General features: G+C 34.9%; 3 protein-coding genes across 8 annotated transcripts in view; 2 read left to right on the plus strand and 1 right to left on the minus strand.

Annotated features, from left to right (window-relative positions):
• LOC132193768 (tachykinin-like peptides receptor 99D) overlaps nt 1-22,164 on the plus strand; it is a 71,741-nt gene that overhangs the window by 8,178 nt on the left and 41,399 nt on the right. Inside the window, exon 1 of one of the 5 annotated variants that reach the window (XM_059614641.1) lies at nt 13,090-13,388. The exons of 3 other annotated variants lie outside the window; for them this stretch is intronic. The gene's annotated coding sequence lies outside the window, so the exon portion shown is untranslated. Of the gene's footprint in view, nt 1-13,089; nt 13,389-15,968; nt 16,102-22,164 lie in introns of those variants that run through there. One more of the 5 variants, XM_059614640.1, reaches the window with a different exon arrangement.
• On the plus strand, nt 156-3,279 carry LOC132193853 (leucine-rich melanocyte differentiation-associated protein-like). Of its 2 annotated transcripts, none has more exons than XM_059614779.1 (6): nt 156-359; nt 1,996-2,223; nt 2,278-2,417; nt 2,471-2,594; nt 2,652-2,748; nt 2,800-3,159. In XM_059614779.1, exons 1-6 carry the CDS (start codon nt 279-281, stop codon nt 2,877-2,879), a joined length of 750 nt encoding a protein of 249 aa, XP_059470762.1. In that variant the 5' UTR covers nt 156-278; the 3' UTR covers nt 2,880-3,159. The 2 variants fall into 2 exon arrangements, with proteins under 2 accessions (XP_059470762.1, XP_059470761.1); XM_059614778.1 differs by lacking the exon at nt 156-359 and adding an exon at nt 1,383-1,696 and having other exon boundaries at nt 2,800-3,279.
• Nucleotides 2,936-8,370, minus strand: LOC132193855 (uncharacterized). The gene is made up of 4 exons (XM_059614781.1): nt 8,213-8,370; nt 5,160-5,255; nt 4,511-4,903; nt 2,936-3,775 (listed from the first exon to the last, which is right to left on the minus strand). The coding sequence occupies exons 2-4, from the start codon at nt 5,253-5,255 to the stop codon at nt 3,293-3,295; spliced, it is 972 nt and encodes a 323-aa protein (XP_059470764.1). The 5' UTR covers nt 8,213-8,370; the 3' UTR covers nt 2,936-3,292.

Consider the following 22,164-nt stretch of genomic DNA (forward strand, 5'->3'; position numbering starts at 1 on the left):
CGTAATAATATTTTAATTTTTTAGACCTTCTAACAATAGCGGTTGGTTTAAATATTTACTTATAATTCTTGGTTTGATTTTTGTGACGCGTACCGCAATCTCCGTGTTAATACTTTGTTTAACCCGTTCTCCAATTTCTCCAAAACACCTGTGAGGCACGTGACCTCCAGCAAGAAAAAGTGACAGCAAGAAATTCACTCGACAAATTTTAATATTGAAAAAATTGCGGTTTTCTGCAAGTAATTCGAAGTAAGTAACTGCTTCGGACTTATGTAAGGATGATGGAAGAGGACGATTCCATTGTTGACCTTGCCCACAACTACATCAACACTGGAGCAGTGAACTTTAACAACAACAACGTAATTATTTTTGCATGGCATAAAAAATAATTTTTAAATTCTATATATACTTCATCTTAAGGTATCAATATTTATTAAAAGTTCACATTTCGTTTTCTTGCCAGGTCTGACTCAATTCTGATTTGCATGAATCTTAAATTTAAAATAAAATAAATAATAAATTTAGTTTGATATGTGACTTTCCTGGATTTTATGTTAAAAATTTTAACATAATATTTTAATATTAAAATTTCGATAATTTCATGGCCTACAGACTCTACGGAAATGCGACAATAGCAGATTTTTAATAAAGTTTTATTTTTTAATACTTAAATTTAAAATGTAAATGAGGGTTTGACCTTAATAGCGTAGAGGGATTTGACATCTGGTATCAAACGGTATATGAAAACATTCAAATTATTAATTTTTTATTAAATTGTTGCTTACACTACTGGTCAATATTTGTTAATTAAAGGATTTAAATAATATTTTAAATTAATCTAATAAAAAAGTAACAATTCTGTTTGTACAAAAACTTAAAGTTATAAATTGAGTTTATTGACATATCATTGGACAATCTCTGCGCAAATACATCATTTAGATTTAATAAAATTTATTTTAAATGAAGATAGAAAAATGTTGATTTAAATGTTCTCAATTTTAGAAGCAAAATGGTTTTTTAAAACAGCAAAAATGTTAAATTTCTGTTTCAAAATTTATTGTTGTAATCGGTTGTAATTTGTGTTTGAATCAAAATTATAAAGCGCAAAATTTAATACTCTTTGCAATTATGTATCTAATCTAATTAATATGCGATTTCATCATAACCTAAATGAGCTGATAGAAAATCAATGCCCAATGTTTCCTTGTAGCGGTAAAAGTTTTGTTAAATTAAATTGTTAAATAAACAAATTATTTTATTGAATTTCATCAGTCTTCATTGTCAGCTGGGAGTTTTATTATTTAATAATCAACATTATCGGCGCTGCAAATCAGAGAGAACTGACCTTGCGTATTAATTAAAGCAGCGAGCGACATTTTTCCGCTATGTCTATTTTTGCTCCTATGGCATAACATTTGCATGTAAAAGGATTCGCAGAGCCAATATTTGTTGACGTTTTTGACTATTATGTTGGAGAAGAAGCACTTTGCGTGCATTCGCTGCCAACAAGTCGAGCTTTGCGGTTGATATGAACTCGCTAGTCTCTAGTATCAGCACTTGCTCTTTGAGTTCCGACTGCTACTCCATTACTTACCGCCTCACCAAAATTTACCCCCGAAAGGCCAGGAGCAGACAAAATAGCGTTTGTCAACTTTGCTGCGTCACGTTCGTAACTCCAGTCACCAGTTGGTCAGAGGTTGGCTTCAAATAATTGAAAAAAATTTATTTCAATCTAATTTAGTTAAACTTAAATTCCTAATTTAGAAAAAGCAAATTTTAGTTATTAAAAAACGAACTGCAAGAGAAAAAACTTTTTAAATTTTAATTGAAAATCAAATTGTATTTCTTTTGAATTTTTAAATTATGTTTTGAGCAGAGATTGCCGTTTGAAATGTCAATAAACTCAATTTGTAACTCTCAAATTTTAACTGATTTTGAAATTTTTTATTAAATTTTATTACGTTTAGATGTTAATTATTAATTATTTCATCACAGCTAAGCTACGTTGGCCAAGAATGCCAAAGAATTCCTCCAACTTTGGCCCAGTTGTATGGCGCGCGCGTTCAGAGTCTCGACCTGAGCTACAACTGCCTCACAAGTCTGAAAAGCCTGGAAAGGTTTCCGCACCTGCACACCCTGGTTTTGGACAACAACCTTTTGACCGACGCGATGCAGCTGCCCTACCTGCCCGAACTGCGCACGCTCTCTCTCAACAAAAATAAGGTATTTTTTTTTTTAATTTTAAATTTTTAGTTTTAAATTAATTCCTCCAAGCAGATCTGCGACCTGGAGCTCTTACTGAACAAAATTGCAAACAACACGTCCAGTTTGCGTCACCTCAGTCTCCTGGGCAACGTCGCCTGCCCAAATCAGCTCTCCGACGCGGAAAAGGACGAAGAAGATTACAGACGATACAGGTATCCAATTTAAGAAAAAATTCAAGAAAAATATAAAAAATTTAATCTTTTAGATATTACGTTTTGCATTGTTTGCCGCAACTTCAGTTTCTTGACTCGACTCCTGTGACGCCGATGGAAAAATCTGAAGCTCAGCGACGAGGGCAATACATGAAAATTATAAAACCTCGAACGTTTGTAAAGCGGAAATTTTTGATTAAAATCAATTTCTTTTTTGACCTCTGCAAATTTCAGCCTTTTGGGAATAATCCTCCTCTGATTTTGCCGGACATGAACAGCAGCAGCTACACACCCTTACCAGTTTCAAGAAGAGCGGCTGGAGATCATCAAGGTAAATAATTAATTAATATTTCATTGTTTTCTGTGAATAAAACTTTTACAGGTGCCTATGGCAAGTGTCGGTTTCGCTACACAGGCAAAAACTCCGAGGGCAACAGATTCATTCAGAACCAAGATTTGTGATTTGTTCTAATTTTTGTGCAATGGATAATCAGGGTTTAATATTAGGAAAGAAGGTGTTACGAGACGTCTCCTTCTTTATTATATTGCATTTTTAACAATAGATAAATGTACATCATAATAATTAACAATTGCCATACTAGAAGTTTAATATTTTGATTAGTACTTATACAGCTGAGTTTATTGTCAACAGTCTCCACGATTCCCATGTATATTTTTAATAAAACAATCTCCAGTAGGCACCAATGAATTAATTCTTAATAGAAAAATTAAATAGTTTAAATACACGTCATCCTTAAAAGAAGCAGAAACATTATAATGATAATTATTATCTGACAATTCCCATTTTTGCATAGGAAAAACTTTCAAAGTGTTCATTGAAAGGGCAGTAATCGAGTTAAATAATTTTGTACATTTCAATCGTCGTTGGTCTTCTTGACGAAAACCACCGCCGAAACCACTTCTTCCGAGGGTTCCTCGTCGATAAAAGAATGGTCTGACCGGTCGATGTGCGGCTTCTTGATGGTCACGTAGGGCATGATGTCGTGTTGTCTCTTGATGGTCGGCGGCGCTTCCACCTGTTTGTGCACCAAAACGTCGTTTCGCCTTTCGGGCAACCTGCCATTCACAGGCGAGCTGATGGGCTTCCAGTCGGAACCCATCGAGGCTGCCGTGAAAACGGGGTCGGGCCGCGAAAAGTCGACCAGGTTGTCAGAGCGGTGGTGATGTTGGTGGACGACGGGCGCCACCGCCTTGACGTTCAGGTTGGACACCTGGTGCGACGTGGCCACGTGCGGCTGCTGGTAGATGTGGATGGGCGGCCGGACGCTTTGTTGGACGATGACTGCGTTGCTTTTGGTTGACTCTTCAGGCGCCGTTGTGTAGGACGTGTAAAGTACCTTAAAATTAATACATTTATTGATTTAAATTTCTTAATTTTTATTAATATTGAAGGTATATTACTAAATTTAAAAAAAAAATTAGACATTATATTAATATTATTAAAATTATTCTCTAGATTAAATTTTGATGTCACTCCAAGCATGAAAAGCAAATGAGTTGTTTATTTTATATTTTTCAAAAATTCTGAGAATTAAGCTGCTTTATTTCATTGAATTGGGGATTAAATGATTTCAAAAGAAAGAGCAGGAAATATAAAATAATCAAAATTTTCATTCATAAAGTACCATTCATTTTGAGCTAAAAATAAACACCGTTTTGAAGTTGCAAAGATTATGAATGTGTAATTTATGCAATAAAAATATGATTGTGAAAAATAACGCCTCCAAATTACACCCATTGATAAATTTATAACCGCCCACTGAATTTTTAGGGACACGATTCACGATTGATTGATAAAACTGCTTAAAAATAAGTTTTTTGCGAAATAAATTTGTTTGATACGCAAACTATAAAATGTTTCTTTCCCTTTCCTTTTTCAAATATTGTTTTTTTTTTAATTTAATTATTTGATTTTTATTAAACATTATATGATATTAAAAAGTCAGAAAGAATAAATAATTTGAGCTAAATAAATTTTAATTTATTGAATTTTTGTGAAAAAAATGTGAATTAGAAAAATAATTATTTGTATATTAAACAAATAAAATATAATTTAATTTCAAATTAAATACCTGATTTCTGGTGTACTCGTAGGGTTGGTGGTGCTTGTGCGGCGGCAAAGGGTACTCCTTGCTGCCCTGGAGTTGTTTGTGTTCCACCACCGCTGGTTTCAGTTTCTCGTAAGTGCCTGGGGGTTGCGGCTTGAATTTGGGGTAGTAGCCGCCCTTGAACTGCGCGTACTTGTTGACAGGCCGGGCCAGCGGCCTCGCCGGCCGCCTGAGCGGAGGCCGAGGCGGGCCGTAGGGAGCGGACTTGACCAGGGGCGCGGGATTCTTGAGGATGGTGCCGTAGCCGACGGTGGCGGACGCGTAGGCCGATTCGGGGGATGACGCGCTTTTTACCACGCGACCTGGCCCGCCGCCTCCGAAGAAAAATTGCTGCATGCTGCCCAGAGCGCTCATCAGCTAAAATTGTTCAAATTTTAGCCTTTAAAGCGAAAGTTAATTATCTTAAAAATTAACTGAAATTATTCTAAAAGTGCTTATTTTTAACATCATCTTTTAAACTTAATTTAAATTCAAATTCATTAATTTTTACAGTTAGAATTCAAAATTTCTAATTAAATTTTTAATCATTCTTTTCATGACTTCTTAAAACTTATTTGAACGTTAATTTTCATTAATTTTGAATTGTCAGATTCATTTTTTAACCAATACTCACAGGTTTTGCGCCGTCAAAGGTTGGAAAGTCAAAAGTGGCAGATGAGCTGTGCAAACTTTGGTACGCCAGCAGGATGAATAAATAATACCTCCTCATCTGCAACACACACAATAATGAATAAATCGGAAAAAAAATGTGTGAAACGTGCCAAATGGATCTCGTGAAGTAATTAATGCGATATTCCAATTCCGAGTCGACACCCTGCGGAATCATTTGCACTAATGATGTGACAAATGGTCTATTTACAATTTACGGCGCTTTGGGAGTAGTTAAAAATGGCGCGCGTGAAAAACGTCAGCTCCGAGGCGATAAATATTTCAAATTTGGCTCAGTGTTTAATCCGTCTGCCGTTGTATTAAATATTAATTCAATCAAATATGCAAATGAATTCCCTGGCGGGCGACGCGCGAGAGCGAGCAAATCCCCAGCCGGAACTAATCAGAGCTGCTCTCTGTATTTACAAACTGGTGTGCAAATTTTATTCTCCATCCAGTCGATCATTCGTTCACTGACAGCTTTACAGATCTACTGAGGATTTGTCAGAAAATCTCTGGGGATTTGTTAAATAATGATACGAATTTCTTCTTACATCAATTAATTAATCAATCAAATTAATTATAAAACAAATTCACTTTTTATAAACTTTTTGAGAAACTTCATTTTGTCTGCGTTTCAAAAAGTGACACAAAAACCCTAATTTTCATATCTTAATTTATTTTATAATACCATAAATTAACTTTATATGCAATTAATGTCGGAAATAATTTTAGTCTCAAGTAGAGCTTGAAATCGTCCGATTTGGTTGTTGAAATCAATTAGCATACTTACGTGAGTATGCGATTTGATACCGGCTTTTTACTTAATCATTCGAGAGCGGATCTCTCTGTACGCGACTGGTTCGGTCGGTCTGCGGCTCTTTTCTAATTCGAGAGAAATCCCGGTCACATAAATGCACTCTGCGCTTCTCGGAAATGCACTTGTGTGTCAGTAGAGGCACTACTGCTACAATATCGATTGACCAGCGAGTTGCAGTGACACACAATGGAACACACACAAAAAGCAGATTTGAGTGCAAAAAGGTCTCTATGTGAAATAATCTTCTCTGCAGCCGAGTTGTGCTCAAAGGAGAGAGAATCAGAGTAAAATCTGTCAAATAATCTTTTAAACAAGCAACTGAATCTTTTAATTAAATAAAATTGGAATTTATATTTTAATTATTTTTATTCTGTTATATAGAAGAATAATTATTGTTAAATAAAATTTTTGGTCATTTTTGGCTTTTTAATTAATGTTAATTCATCCAATTAAACTAATTACGCTGGACCGCAGCAACGCGCTCCACATTTGCATTCTCTCCTGGCTTTCGTGTGCACCATGCAAGTATAATTAACAGCTGGAATAATTAGTGGTGTGCGTTAGCATTCTCATTACAGTCGGATATTCGCAGAAGAAGAGCTATGCAGTAATCCGACTGTAAGCTGGAATTGCAGTTCATTAACCAAATGCGATATCTAATAGGTAAATAGCGCAAATATTAATTAATTCCGAGGATTATATCAATAATTTATTGGTTTCTATGGCTTCAATTTTGTTGCTCTGTCGGCCAATAATTCGATCATGAAGGAAAATTCAGAATTTGACCATTAAATTTTCTCCTTTGCAAACTCAGTCTATATCAAGACTCACTCCCCTGCTAGCCTGATTCGAGTAATTCGCGTGGAAAAATTTTGAAAATTGAGTTGCAGGGGTTTATCCGTCAGTTTAATTGCTCAAAAAACTTCAGCTTTTGGTCTCTGGTGGCGCTGCGATCACTAATTCTGCCACTCTTACCCCACAGCACTGTGCAGAAAACATTGCAAAATAAGCGATCGCAGTGCCACCATTGACCAAAATCTGAAGTTTTTTGACCAAATAGAAGTAAATACCAAATTTCTCGAATTACGTTTTTTTTATGATTGCGATGAAACATTTTGGAATTTTCTTATGGTGTTTTTGCAATGTTTAGCGATCTTTCTATAAAAAAAGCAATAAAAATCACCGGAGAAGGTCTTTAATCTGACCAAAGTAATTCAATCGGAATTTCCGTACTGGATGAAACATTGAGTCGCAAAGTGCATTTCCATGCACTCGGCCGAAAACAATTATCAAAACACAGATACCAGAAGCCATTCGCGTGCCAGCGCAGAGGTTGCAAATATGTGTATAATTAAGCGGCGTGGTCGTCTCTGCATATGAAACCCGATGCAAATTAGTTTGATGCAAATCAACGGACAGGACATGCAGCAGCTTGATTAAAATGCGCTCGCCAAACAAACAAATAAACAAACCAACGCTGTAAATCGTCTGCTCGTTTCATTCGCGTGACTCACTTTTGCCGGCAGCGCTGCGGCAAGCAAGTCTCTTGGTCATCAGGTCACTTTGCTCCGCTGAACCAGACTGACCGACCTTGAGGTAGTACTCGGCCGACGAATCAAACCGAGCATATTATGCAAGTATAGGACGAAAATTTCTCAAAAATATTGAAGTGAAAAGGTTATTTTAATCTTGATTGAAATTCAGCATTTTAAGCAAATAAAAACTTTAATTAAATAATAAATTTCATGGAAAAAAAAACACAAATTAAAAGATAATTTCTTTAATTGTATTATTTATTTTGGTAAATTTTCATTAATTTTTTTAATATTATAAATTACTTATTAAAAAATAAATTTTTTTAAAATTTTAATAACTAAAAATCGTCTTAAATTAATTTTTTCCCATGCTTTTTTTAAATTTCACCTTGGAAAAAAATTTTGTATTTTTTGTTTCTTCCTTATGTCAGAGAGTTGTTTTAGTCTGGTCAAACACAGATCAATCTCTGAGGTTGTTAGCACTCAAAAATAGCTCTTCTTTGTCCGGGCTAGCCCTAGCTCTGCTCAAAGCAAGATAAACAAATAACGCAGACGTCGCATCTCTGGAGGCTTTTTTCTAATACCGAGGACCTCTTATTTTGAAAGGAAACAACGATTCTTGTTCAGATATAAAAGGCAAAAAAGAGTGTCGGAAAAACTCACCTCGAACGTGTTGTATATTCGCGCACTTGTGTCCGAATGGTCGCGTGGCCGTGGTCGAAGTGAGGAGGATTCTCTCCGAGAGATGCAAGATTCATTGTGTCTGCGGCGAGTGCTCCACTTTTCGCCGATTGGTACGCGCGAGAAACAAGCAAGGCAGTCTCAATCATACATATCAACTTGTCGACACTTATTCCGCACGAAGATCAAGAAGTGCAGAAGAGAGAGCGTTAATTTTGAGGGGCTGAAGTAATTAATGAGCAACTTATCCCACAAACACAATTTTAACTCAAAAAATTATATGAAAGTCTAAACTTCATCATGAGGAATTTGTATTTTTCAGTTAAATTAAATTTCTTGTTTCAATTATATTTTAATTAGAAGTTTCTTAATAATGAATAATTAAATATTCCGAAATAATTAATCGTATATATTAAAGCAAAAAATTGTACGATTGTTTAATTATTTATAAATAAATTAAACTTCATTTAAAGTTTAAATGGGTTTATTTATTTATTTTTTTTTTTTCATTTTTATCCTTCGCAAATAAATGCTCCAATCGATTTCAGAAGGTTCTAATTTCATCCTATAAACTTTTCATACAGAGGCGACCATTGCCGTCCCTGTGACAAGTTTTAGCATCAAAACCGCTTGCACGCTGCAAATAACAAGTTTGTACCACTACAAGTGATCTTCTCAGCAGGCGTTTGTTTTTTATTTTATTTTTGCTCGGCCCCTGATTAGAAATCTCACATCCTCCTTCCTTCATGAAACGCTAGTTCAATCTCAAATTGAGTCCTTAATTTCTTGACATATTAATTTATTAAACAATAAATACATTTATTTTTATGAAAATAAATAATTCTAAACAAATATAAACAAAAAATTGGATAGTTTAACACTTCTGTAGAGATTGCAAATATCATATTATAATTATCTTGGTGAAAAAAATCACCTGTAAAAATAAATTTGATCCCAAATTATTCTATTTTTTTTCATGGATTATTCTTGATCTTTTTATCTCAAATTAAAACTGATAAAACTAAATGTAATTGGACATTCCGAGAATTGCAATGAATCGAGACTGGAATCGACAAGAGGCTCCTTTTCTTTTTGCCTTCAGTAAAAACCCAATAGCTTCTCGATAGTGAAATTCGTCAAGAGGTCATGCGTCTGGCGGTAGCAGCCTGTTGGCCCTTTTTTTAATTAGCGTTCGTCCTTGGCAGGGGTAAAATTGATCTGCCCCTTTGGCAAGCAGTCTCTTGAGAAATTGAATCCGGGGCCAATTTTGTCGAGAGCTTTCCTCGAGATTTTTATCTCGCAATGATTGGTCCTTTGTCTCTCTCGCCGGATATTGAATTATTTCTTTTGTACGATTTTGCATCTGGATAGAAAGAAATAAGGGAAAACTTTAATTAAATAGGGAAATTTATGAGATGACATTGTTTGTATGCAATTTTTTTTTTACAAGCCGAGCTAAAAGAGTCGTTTTGCGCGAGAAGATCGAATTTTCCTCAGCTGAGCCATTTTCTCACATTAATCATCCGGGCACGGCGGGTTGCGTCGTTGCCCGGGTAGGTATTTTATATATAAAGAGCGTGTGTGTGTGTTGAATTGAATTTTTATCTGCCACGATCAAGCCATCAGTGTGTTCTACATATAATTGGAATTCCTGCCTGGCTCAGGGCAAATGGTGCTAATCATGGAACGGGGAAAAGAGTGAAAGAAAAAAAGAAGGGTCTTTATTCCTGCACAGCCCTTTGTACGAACTCTTTTGCAAATTACAAACCACTCGAAATTATGAACTTCCTTCCTTTTTATTTTTATAATAAAACTGATCTTTAAAAATAGCTGCTTTTATTTCATTACTTTCAACTGTGTTTATGATAAAATGAATTTATTTGTCTTGTCAAACAATCACAGGAACAATTGTCTTCAACTTTTGCAGAGTTCGAGCTGACGTGAGTCAAGACAAGGGTGTTCTTGTATTATTATTTTCTGCCTTCAGCTATATGGCGCTTGTATAATATTTGCTCCCTTTTTCGTCTTCAAAGTTTAATATTATGTGTGCCACGCTCTTTGAGAGTGGAAAACAAGACACATTCCTCCTAATTATTGTCTTAGTAAGTTTTCATACACATGAATTTCATAGCTTAATATGCAAATATCTCAACCTTGCAGCGCCTCTTCTACCTGCCTTTTATTAAATATTTTACAACTTTTACCTTTTCACAATTTTTTGTTTTCTCATTTTTTCTATTTTTCTCCAACGTTCTCATCATATAAAATGGAGATATTTTCAAATTTAAAATTCATTCTGCAACAATTATTCCATAAAACTATTTAAATAAAAGTTTATTTTGCATAATATAAATTTCAAAATTGAAAGAGGCTTTTTTTCGTGTTTTTTGTGAATTTCTACGATGGTAAGTTACTTATTCAAATTCAAATACAAAGCGATTCTCGTTTTTTGTTCATTGTAATTTAACTTTTGACCTAACTATAGCTTCATAAATTTGCAAACAAATTCATATGAATTGAAAGTTTAAGCGTAATTTATAAAATAAATCTGCTGAAACATGAGATTCTAAAATTATTTTTTTTTTGTGCTTTGCCTATCCAATAATATTATTGAAAATTCAAAGTTTTACCATCAATTTTGTTATTATAATAATTATTATTTTAATTTTATCCGTCGCATCAAAGCTTTCCATATGTTCGCAAAATTTAACCGGCTTTAACTCGATCGGCACAAGTTTTTGCGTAACATTATCCCAAACTATAAACAAACTCAGCCCAAAGTTGAGACACACCCTTTAATAATGTATTCGAAATCAATAAGCCCTGCTGAAAACTTGTAAAAGTAATTAAGACTATCGAGCCTAGAAATTATGCATCTGCTCCTGAGTTGCTCAAGGAAGGAGGATGGACGTGGCAGGGATGATAAAGAATCGCACCCCATTAGCTGCATAAGTAATGCCCTTGTCTGCTGAGGAGAGAAACAGGTGCACTTTATGGTTCGTTGAGAAGCGAAACAAACACTTGCGCAAAAGCAAAGGTAAAATTCAAAGGATTTCCGAGCTTGACGCGGCGGATCGGATGGGGAAATTAATGACTTTCCGTTTACGGCTCCGAGTGCTGCTGTCGTCCGTCGACCATTGATTTGTTTAAGTTGGATAAACGACCCTAGCAGAGATGCATTTTATTCTTTATCGTCGTGGGAATATATTGTTTTATTAACTGTTCCAGCAGGAGTTGACGTTAATAGATCCGAGGCTTAAATTCAATAATTCCAAAAGCTCTATTTGTGCTTTTTCGTCTTCTAAAATATGAGTTTTTAGCAATGGCAAATATTTGTATTGCTGTCACGGAGACGACCTTTTACTGCCTACAGACCTCTCGAAATTGAATATTACATCATTTTTATAGAGATTTGCATTCCACAATTTCATAACGATCAGACAAATTATTTTGCAATTAATTAAATCACATCACTCTTAATAACTATTTTTTCTTTGGAAAACGTTTTGAACAATGATTGAACATTTTAGTTGTTAAGTTATTCATTTCATTTGCAATTGAATACATTCCCTTGATAATTTGTAGGTTTTGTTTCCAAAACAATTAAAATTTTAACTGAAGCAGTAGACAATGCCAATTTTTAGTAATAATTTACGATTTATTTATGGTGTTTGAATTGAAATTCCGCTTTTCCTTGGTGGGTGTTTTGATTCGTTTATAATTTTATTGAAAAAAAATCAAAATACTTTTTACTATGAATCCAAAAATGACTGAAAAAAAATAGAAACCCAATTAATTTGTAAAACTGAATTTTTTCTTATTCTTGTTAATTGGCAATTCTTTTAAGGAAAATTTGATATAATTCCTTGTTTTTAAACTTTGTAAATAAAAAATTTAGATTTAATTACAACACTAAATTTACAGCCTGAATGAGCGTCCTTTCAAATTGTTGGCAAACAAAGTTAACTTTCCTACGGACGGCGATTGAGTTGCACCTGAAAGCGGCTCCTTAACATTCTGGTCTCGCCTTCATCCTTTTGTGACGGTGCGTCCCTCCCTCTCAAATAACCAAACTATTCGCTATAGGAAAATCAAGAGACCTCGCCGTGTCACTTGTTGGCGGTGGAGTGCCCTGTATAAAGTGGTGTGTTGTGCTGGCCGGACTTTGCAGTATTCGGCCCCTTTTGTTGCGCCGCAAAAAAAGTTGGCCGACGAGCAAAGTGCTCCGAGGCGAGTGCAGGGACCATTTTTTTTGTCCAACGACTCGCGGCAGATTCAATTTAATAATAGATGAGAGTTTCATGTCGAGTGCGCGTGGCCGACAATAAAGGGCATAATGGGAATGCCTTTTAAGGTTGCACACTATATTGTCCATTGTTGCACGCCTCGCACCGTTCGTAGGCTCAGGGTTGTAAAAAAGTGACACAAAAGTGCTCTCCAAAGACCTATTCATTAAAATTATGGCGAATATTCCTGCAAAAAACGTTTTATTGAAATATGCATTTAAAAAATAATGATAATGCTTAGTTAGCGATCCACAGAAAACGCAATTACTATAATTATGAATGTCTTTTAATTAACATATGAATTTTGACCTTCCTCTCATTTTACTGCGCATCTTTCAGGAGATCTGTCTGTGAATCGATCTTTGCGATTCCTGACGTGTCCCCCGACGGAGGCCCCGCGATTGGCACCGGCGCATCTGGGCCAAAGTAAATTATTGCAGGCTTGATGGAAGCGAGCATGCACATTTTCGGAGAGCGATTAATTGAAACGAAGCCGGCCAATTTCCGATAAGTGAATGAGGCGCGCGATCACGCGGCGGCGGCGGCTCCAGACGGAGATAAAGCGGCGCGCTCTCGTACAATATCGCACTTTCCATCGGCGGAATAGTTTAATGTTTGTTGCATGCGCCAATTACAAACTGTATAGTCCGTGTGCTGAATTGGAAATAATTCACGTTGATGTCGTGCCGAGAACACTTTGCCTATCTCGTCGAGCTGATTTACTATCGAAGCTTGAATGATGGAAATCTCCAACTCGGTTCGTTTGGGTCGCCGCACTTTGCAACACACGCCCACCGTTTGATATCAAAGTTTTTAGTGACGTCGACACTCGAGCCTTCAATCGTCGGTCCGGCCTTTCAATCACATCTGTAGTGAGTTTGAATGATTTTCTGTTTCATATAATTTCAATAAATTTTAAAAAGGACGTAAACAGCTTAGGTTTGCAAAATTATTAATTGAGATCTGTTAGCAAAGGCCTTGTGGATCATTTTGATAAATATGAAAATTGAGGGCCACGAATGTTTAAAAAAGTTTTATTGAAGGTTTAAAAATGAGATTTTTTACCTCTTTTCTGAGAAAATCAAGCTGATTTTTGAGCTCTTGGAACTTATTAATTTTCTGCAAAAAAAATCACGATAATTCATTTTTTGTTTGTTCTTAATTTCATATTAGATAATTCTAATATGGCCGCCGGAGATGCATAAGGGTTTACTTGAACTGCTGCCAAATTAATTTGGGTTTTGTAATGTTTTTTCTTTTTAAATTTTCTTAATTCAAATAATTCTGACAGAGCCATGAACTTTAAAATTATGAATATTATAATAATATTTTGGTTCATATTGATAATTGAAAAAAAGGAGATGAAATTCCAGAAATTCACTTTAATTTTGCCTTAATTCATCCAAATTTTTTAATTATAATTTGCTTTTCGTAAAATAATTGAATTAATACCATTGACTCACGCTTAATTGGCAATTGTGTGCTTCCAGTTTCCTTGACGGCAATTAATTCTGTCAAAGCTCTTATTGTCAGCAGCTCCTTTTTTGTTACTCCTTTGGACGCGCGCACTTGATGCTCTCGTCTCATTACAAATTTAAACAGCCCCTGGAAATTTGCGTTTGCAGCAGGTGGAAAAGTCGTTTCTGTTGAAAAACGCAGTACAAAAAAACAATGGAGAGGCGCATTGAATAATTTAAAAGGTTGCCGGGGAGCTGCGCTGAACCCGGAAAGCTTTAAATGGCCGAGCGAATCTCCTTTCTATGAATGATAATAAACAAATCAAATCTTACAGCTGAAAAGTGATACAGGTGGACCAGTGAATAATATTCTTTTTTATTTAAAAAAAAAAAGGATGAATTTTTATTCACATCTCAACCTTCAACTTAAAAAGTCCCTTGTAAAGTAAGAATATAATTCATGATGTTTTTTTAAGTTATTCAAAAATTATTTATAAGTTATAAGAAGACTTTTTCCACTTTTTCCGTGAAATTTCTCAAAGAAGAATTATAATTATGATGCTAAATTTTTTTTAAAATTCCATATAAAGCCTAAAATAAATAAGGAATTTAATAAAAGACTCATAATAGTCTAAAATTGGGAAAATGTATTCATCTAAAATGAATACAAAGTTTTAGCTTCACATAATTGTCAAACAACAAATTTGATTTTCTCCTTAAATATGCCAAATTTGACATTGATCTGCAGTCTTTGTATTCAGAAAGTTTTTTCCCTATTAAATTTTCAGCAAAGATTTAATGTCACTTTCCCCCTTGTGTTGTGGAAATGCGGAATTTCGTCTCGCGACTATTCTTTCACTGTCAGCGTTATTACATCTTGTCACGTGTTTGGCCCGTATATGTATAATGTGTGTGTAATTTAATAATATTATGCACAAACGCCTTTTTTGCTCTCATACCTCGTTAGCTATTTTTGGAGCGAGTCGCGTCAAAAGGGAGCTTTCGCCCCCACACACATCATCAGCCGAGATACGAGTTGTAATTTTCAGCAATTCTTTTGTTTTTCCCGCACGCGCTCCGTCAAAAATGGTCTCTCGGTATAAACATGGGTCGAGGAAAGAGACAAATAAATTGGCTTGGCGTGTGTGCGTTGATTCCATGCACGTAGCGCCTAATGTCATTTTTCCGTCCGCGCTAATTGAGTTTCACCGTTTCTGTCTGTGATAGCAAAAGCGCCGCAAAAGGGACACGGATGAATTTTCTCTTCTTTTCAAAGCTGTCATTTGATTATTCTTTGTTTATCAATCCAGCACTTTTTTCTGTTTTAATTTGCATTTTAGCAGTTATTGAACTAAAAATATTTTTGTTTAATGCATTATTAAATAGAAACAGATTTAAGAAGAGGCTTCCGCTGAAAACAAAAAACCGGCTAGAATTAATTTTGATGATATTTTGTTATCTTCATAATTATACATTTAGTTAAAATATAGATTTAATTTTGAAGGTGACAATTAAATCAATTTAAAAGGAATAGGTGTCATAGGATTATAAAAAAGAATAAGTTGTGTTTCTGAAAGGAAAGCTTAAAAAAAATATATTTGTTTACTTTTTCTTAATTAAGTTTTTTTAATAAAATTTCTTGATTATCAAATTTTCTTAAACTATTATATTGTTTAATTAAAAATAAGTTAAATTCAATTTGTCACAGTTCAAATTAAAATAAGCTGTACAAACCAATTTTTTCCCCATTAAAAAAGCATATAAATTTGAGGCGCTTGTTGGAAAGTTGCCAATATTTATCTGCCATCAGCGCCACTTCTTGCTCTGTCTTCCATTATTCGTCCCGCGAAGAAGTAACAATGAAGGACCACTCTATACATTAGGTGCGTACATGTGTGTGTGTGTGTGTGTGTGTGTGTGTGTGTGTGTGTGTGTGTGTGTGTGTGTGTGTGTGTGTGTGTGTGTGTGTGTGTGTGTGTGTGTAATTATAGGAGGTCGGCGTGGCGGCTGCGGAGGGGGCGCGTGCGCCCCCAGGAGGGGCAGCGTGGGGCGGCCTCTGCGCCGCCAAGTGCATGTCACTCGGGTTGCGATCGCTCTCGTGCCAACACCACCCCCGCCGCTGCCCAAGGTAAGTCCAAATAATCCCCTTTTCTCTCTCCTAATTCGTTCCTTTCATCCAAAGTTCTTCTGGCATTTTTCCTCATTTTTTTTATTTAATAAAAACTATTTTCGAAGTAATTCTCTCAAGCTCTTTTTGGTCGCTAATTTTTTCCTCCAACCGACAAAATTGTGGTGGATTAATGAGATCCGCGTTTCTCTTTGACGCTTTTTTCGCCAAACCTTATTCATATTACTCAAGTTTTGAAGTTAAAGAGTTTTTATTTCAAAAGTTCTCTCGTCAAGATGAGGTTTAAAAATGATAATAAAAATGATGATAAAAATTGGAATTTTTTAAAGTAAAAGACAATTTTGAAGCTGGAACATCTCAATAATTTAAACTTATTAATATTAATAATTAGAAATTTTCAAACCTTGACTGTTATTTTATTGTATTGAAAGTTTTGGTAATTTTATAAAATATAAATTAAATTTTCAAATTGAAATTTTTATATTTTATTTTGGATCAACGATTTGATTAATTATTATTCAGTAAATAGTCTGTATCATTGTAATTGTAACTCTTCACTAATAAAGTCTGACTGCTTAATGATGATATATCAAACCACCTTGGTTAGGTTCATGTTGAGCTCAAATAACCCATTATTGTTGCCATTGATATTAATTCTACTGAACCACATTCAAACAAAACTTTAAATTAAAAGATTGGCATAATTTTTAACCTTTATCAAACTTTAAATTGTTTAAAAATCACTCAAAAATTATGCAGTAAAAATTATTCTTATTATTATCTAATCTGACATAAAATGCTAAAAGATTTTTAAATAGTTTATAAAAAATCGTTGTTTTTCAATATTTACATGGCCAGTGAAGGGCTATTTAATTTACTGATAGGATAACATTCATAGCATAAATCCAATTTCATAAAATATCACTTTTGCAGTGAAATAGACTCCATGTTGATCCATGTCACTATAAAATATTTCATATTTCCATAAATTACCAATTAATCCGTATTTTTTTTTACCTTTTTTTTGTACTAATTAATTCAATCAATAAAAAATTGATGGGAACTTGATCCGATTTCATATCAAAGGTTCATTTCCACGAAGCATATTCAATGCCAGAGAGAGAACGAAAATTTCAGGCAACATTCCATTGGGAAATGGCACTCGAATAATTTTCCATAATTGGAAAAGCTCGTTTTTGTTCTGCTGGAATAATTTCAGTCTCCTGCTGGAAATAACCCTGTCAAAATTCGCGGTGCGCATTCGGAATCATTCGATTCCATCCAACAAGGGTGGGTCCTCACTTCTCATGACTGAGCAGAATGCAAAGAGATTCGCAGATGGAGATTATTTGCATGTTGAAAGCAGGTGCTTTATTTAGAGTCAGCAACACGAGTGCAGGTTCTCAGAGCAGCCTCGGGTTATTAAGAAAAAAACTTTCCATTCATTGGCGCGCCTGCCTTTTTTCCTCGCTCGATCTGATAGAAAAAAATGTGCTTCACTAGCGCGGAAAAAGAAAATATGAAAAAGCAGCAAACTTTCCGACGGCGCTCTTAATTTCAAGTTTCTGCTCCATTAAAAATTGTGAAGCGTCTAAAGTCGCAAGAAAATAGAGCAAAAATGTTCATTATATTTTAAAAAGGTTGCAAAAAAATTACACTTCTAACTGAAAATTTTTTAATTATTATTTTTTAACTAATATAAATGGGATTAAATTGGTTTTTACGGACAAAACTTTAAGTTCACAATTAATGTTTAATTTATCTTTGTCCTAAAAACTGTTAAAAACTTAACCATTGCAGATATTTGAAAACTTATAAATGAAGTAAAAGAAAATCAGACAAGTTTTTTTTTCAACTCTGTAAAAGTAATTTAGAATTAGAGATACAAATATCCTAAAAGTCAACCAATTAACTAAATAAATTATTAAAATTTTATTTACTTTTTTGAAATGAAATTTAAGGTTCTCAAATTAACCTAAATCTCCATTTTTTTTTTAAATCCAATGTTTGTGTTAATATTATTTTGGCAAAATTTACATTAATTAGCTTCTCTTTTAAATTAAAACAAAAATTTCACTTAATATCATCATATTATTTTCATTTTTTTTAAATTTTAAACAATTTTGGCTGATAAACCTTTTATATTTTCTGCCAATTTTTTATTCTCGGCAAAAAATCTGCTCGTAGGCAATTCTAATCTTTTTTTGTCACGAAACAGACCCGAGCTCTGTTTTCTCTCTGCAGAGCCCTGCCCGCCCCCCGCCGACCTTTCATCAGTCATCATCACGCCAGTGGATCTGAGCAAAGGTCAATGGGGACAGATTTGCGTGGGATGCAAATCTGTCACATGTAACTTCAGACCTGCTACTTACGCTGCACTTTTACTCGAGGGAAAGAAAAAGATATTGAGGAAAAAAATAAAAGTGGGTTTTGCTTGCGTCACACTTCTCGCCGCTCTATTATTCGCCTCTATTGTTGCTATCGCAAATGACAGTTGATCCATTTCATACGCTGGGGTCACTTTCCTTCCTACCTGGAGTAAAATATTAACCGAGGAAGAAAAACTCCGAGTAATTCTTGCAATTTATGTCTTTTGTAAGCTGATTCGGTGAATAGAATATCAAGAATCTGATCAAAACATGACGTGAAGAGAGTGAAGAAAAGGCAAAAAAGCCAACAGGGTGAAAGAGATCCAATAATAAAATATGAAAAAAGAAAAAAATTCTCTCGAGCTTTTTCTATTCTGCCAATTTTTAATAATGCATTCTCCATTCAGTCAAAACTTAAAAGTAAATTGAACAGGAAAATTCTCTTATTTACAATTAGTCTGAAAATTTATTAAATAATATTGATATTTTTGATATTCGAATGTTGGAAAACAACACTAATAATTAATATTTGCGGTTCTATTTAAATGGAATTTCCTCATATTGGTCAAATTTTCAATGCTTGATTCTATCAAATTTTTAGTATCCTTTTAAAGACAAATTTTCCGTTTCTAATTTTAATTTATTCAATTTTTATTACTGTAATTATTGATGATCTTAAATTAGCATTAAATATTAATTTATAATTTTATTCTCTCCCAAGCACAATGGATAAAATCTGTATGCTTTGAATGAAATTTGCATACACATTATTTTGCAAACAAAGAGTTGCAAAACAAAAAGCATGTCTCTCTCTATAACATGTTGACGAAATATCATTTTCATTGTGCCACCTTTTCCCATTCAGGAAACAATTTTCCGATGGCTGCAACTTTTTCGCCCGGCAAAAATTATTTTAGTGTCGCGCTGATGAACAACAAGTGCCAGTTGGTACACTCGGATGTAAAAGAACAAAAGTCGTTTTCTATTTTATAATTCAACGGCATTTTTGACGTCAGCGCATTGACAATAGCGAGGGACTTGTGCAAAGAACGAGAGTCGCTAAATACACCCCCTGCGCAACACATGTGCCGAAGGGTGCGTTCGCTCTTCTTCCACCTGCGAGCGAGCTAACTTGAGAAAAGAAAGAGAACGAGTTGTTGCTTCGCGAGAGCCGAGACCCGCGACCTTGGGCTATATTCAGCGAAAAGAAAGAGCGGCGGCGAAATGTGGCGCTTTTCATGTAAATTGTCGATTGAGCAATTTCAACAGCGTCTGCTTTAATTTTATTTGTTTTTTCTCGCGTCGACTTCAAATTTGCATTTTGCGCCGAGAGCTACAAATTTACTCTGTAATTTTGCTTCCATATTACAAGAATTTAATTTCATTATTCTTTAAAGAGATAAAAAAAAAATGCACCACCTTCAAGCCATTTTACTTGCCTTTAATTTTTTTAAAATTTATTTCAGGACAATTATGAAAGGATTTTAATGATAAAAGAAATATTAATTAAACCATTATAGTTTTTATTATCCTTTTTGTCTTGAGAAATCAACACGGAACAGAGAGCAATTTGAGAGTTACAGCGCCGAGCTATAGAAATTAACTCTGGTGGCAAAATTGGAGGCGTCACTGCACGCGTTGACACATTCGAATATCTTGTTTTCGGCAGAGTGACTGTTTGCAAAGTCGCTTGTTTATGCTAATTCGGCGCATGTTTGGCCTTTGATAAGGCGAGGGCAGCAACTCTTTAATTAATAATAACGCCCATGAAACAGCAGAGTTGAAACACAACAATCGCCCGCAAACAAGCGAGTGCAATCAAACAAACGGCCCCGCAAACATTCGCTCAACATTGATCTGCGCGATTTCGCCGCCACCAACATAATACATAATAATCCTCCTCCACTTTTCTGCGGCGGATTAAACCCTTTTTGACGAGCTGCTCTCGCGGCACGTCGGATTAGAATGATGTAAGCGCGACGGTCTTTTGCCGAAAAACGAGGAGCGCTGCCTCCTTGAAAGAGAATTTCCGGCGCACCAAATCGATAAAGCTTAGTTTCGGCATCACTCGTCTCCGTCTATAAGAGAGATATTAAAAATCGCGATAAAAAAAACTGGTCTCATTAATTTCGTCTTGGATTTACAGGAAATTTTGAAGTGCTTAGCAGATTTTTTATTGTTGAATCAAAATGATCGAAGGGAAAAAATGAGTCACCATTACCTGAAATATCTTTTTATTCTAAAAAGAGAAAATTGAAAAATTTTCCTGACCACTTAGTAATTTCTTTAATTTAGAAAATTTAATTATAATTTATAATTTTAAGAGATTATTTTTGGGTTTTGTGCAAGACTGTGAAAAGATTTGAATTTTTGGAGATAAAAATTATTAGAATCTTTACCAAATTCAAGCATATACACTTGTATTTGTGTGCAGATCAATAAAACCACACTCAATCCTCAATCCATACACTTGATATGTTTTGGTTGAATAGCAAACATCCCATGACATTTTATCCCTATAGATTTTCTATAAAAACTTTTGCTAAACAACTTCAAACGAATCGACATATTTAATGTAAAAGTTCCATCGGAGCTTCTCTCACAGAGACCAGCGTCAAACGGAATTAATTATCACGGAATAAAAATTTCTTTGCACAAGATTGAATATTAAATATGAAAAAGGGGAAAATCAAAGACTTGCTTTTTTATTTTTCAGGAAAGGGAGTTTGCGGAAAACTTTATTTCATTAAATCCGAATCATTCCCACCCTCCTCCGCTGATTCCCTGTCTACTTATTGCTAAAACCCTTGAGCGAGTGTTTCAACGTCGATTGCTTTCCTAACACCAATGAACGGCCGATTTAACTTTGCCTTTGAAAGTTCTTGAGAAAGAGAGACTTCCGGGTTAAGTGTCAATCCCAGAAGGTATGCGAAAAGGAAACTTTCCACTTACTGTGAAGAGGGTTAAAAGACTCTTGATCGGCCAGGGAAAGATAAAGTGAACTTTTAAGTTCAAGAGGAAATTATTTTCTTATACATCTTTCAAATTTAAGTATTTTAGCAACCTTTTTATTAAAAGTGTTCAAATATTCAGCTTTTTTGGTTCATCTAGAGAATTATTATGAGGACCTATTTGCTTCTGTCACAGTTAAACAAATTGCCAATGCAGAAGTGAAACAAAAAATGTGGAAGGTGAAAAAAAAATGTCAACCAATTTCCTTCCAATTAGGGTGGAAATCCCATTGACATCTCGTTTCCTCGTTTCCCTCTCGCATCAAGAGCGGCTTCAGTGGAAAAATCGGCTGCCGTTGTCCACTTTACGAGCCAATTAGTGAGTCCGCAGGGCAAAGAAGCGAAAAATCGCGGTCTCGTGGCAGCTGCTGCCTCATTCATCACGGGCCGATGGAAATCTGGCGGATTGCACGAGACCAGAATAAAAGCTTTAGATAATAATCGCGAGTCTCCTCAGCCTTACCGAGACGAAAAAAGATCCTTTGCAAGTCTGCAATTTAAAAAGATTTGTCGCAGTTTGCAAAACAGAAAATAAAGTTTTCCAAATCCTATTAAAATCTTTACTTGCAATCAATTTTTTACCACGCTAGCTGTAAAAAGTGTGCCTCTCGTTATCGATATTGCAAGTTTTCTTTGAAGGTTGCTGGCACCAAAGAGGATTCATGGTAATGAGGATGGGCACG

Source organism: Neocloeon triangulifer, unplaced genomic scaffold (assembly GCF_031216515.1).
Source record: "Neocloeon triangulifer isolate White Clay Creek 2 clone unplaced genomic scaffold, ASM3121651v1 ptg000005l, whole genome shotgun sequence".
In the NCBI taxonomy this organism is placed as follows: domain Eukaryota; kingdom Metazoa; phylum Arthropoda; class Insecta; order Ephemeroptera; family Baetidae; genus Neocloeon; species Neocloeon triangulifer.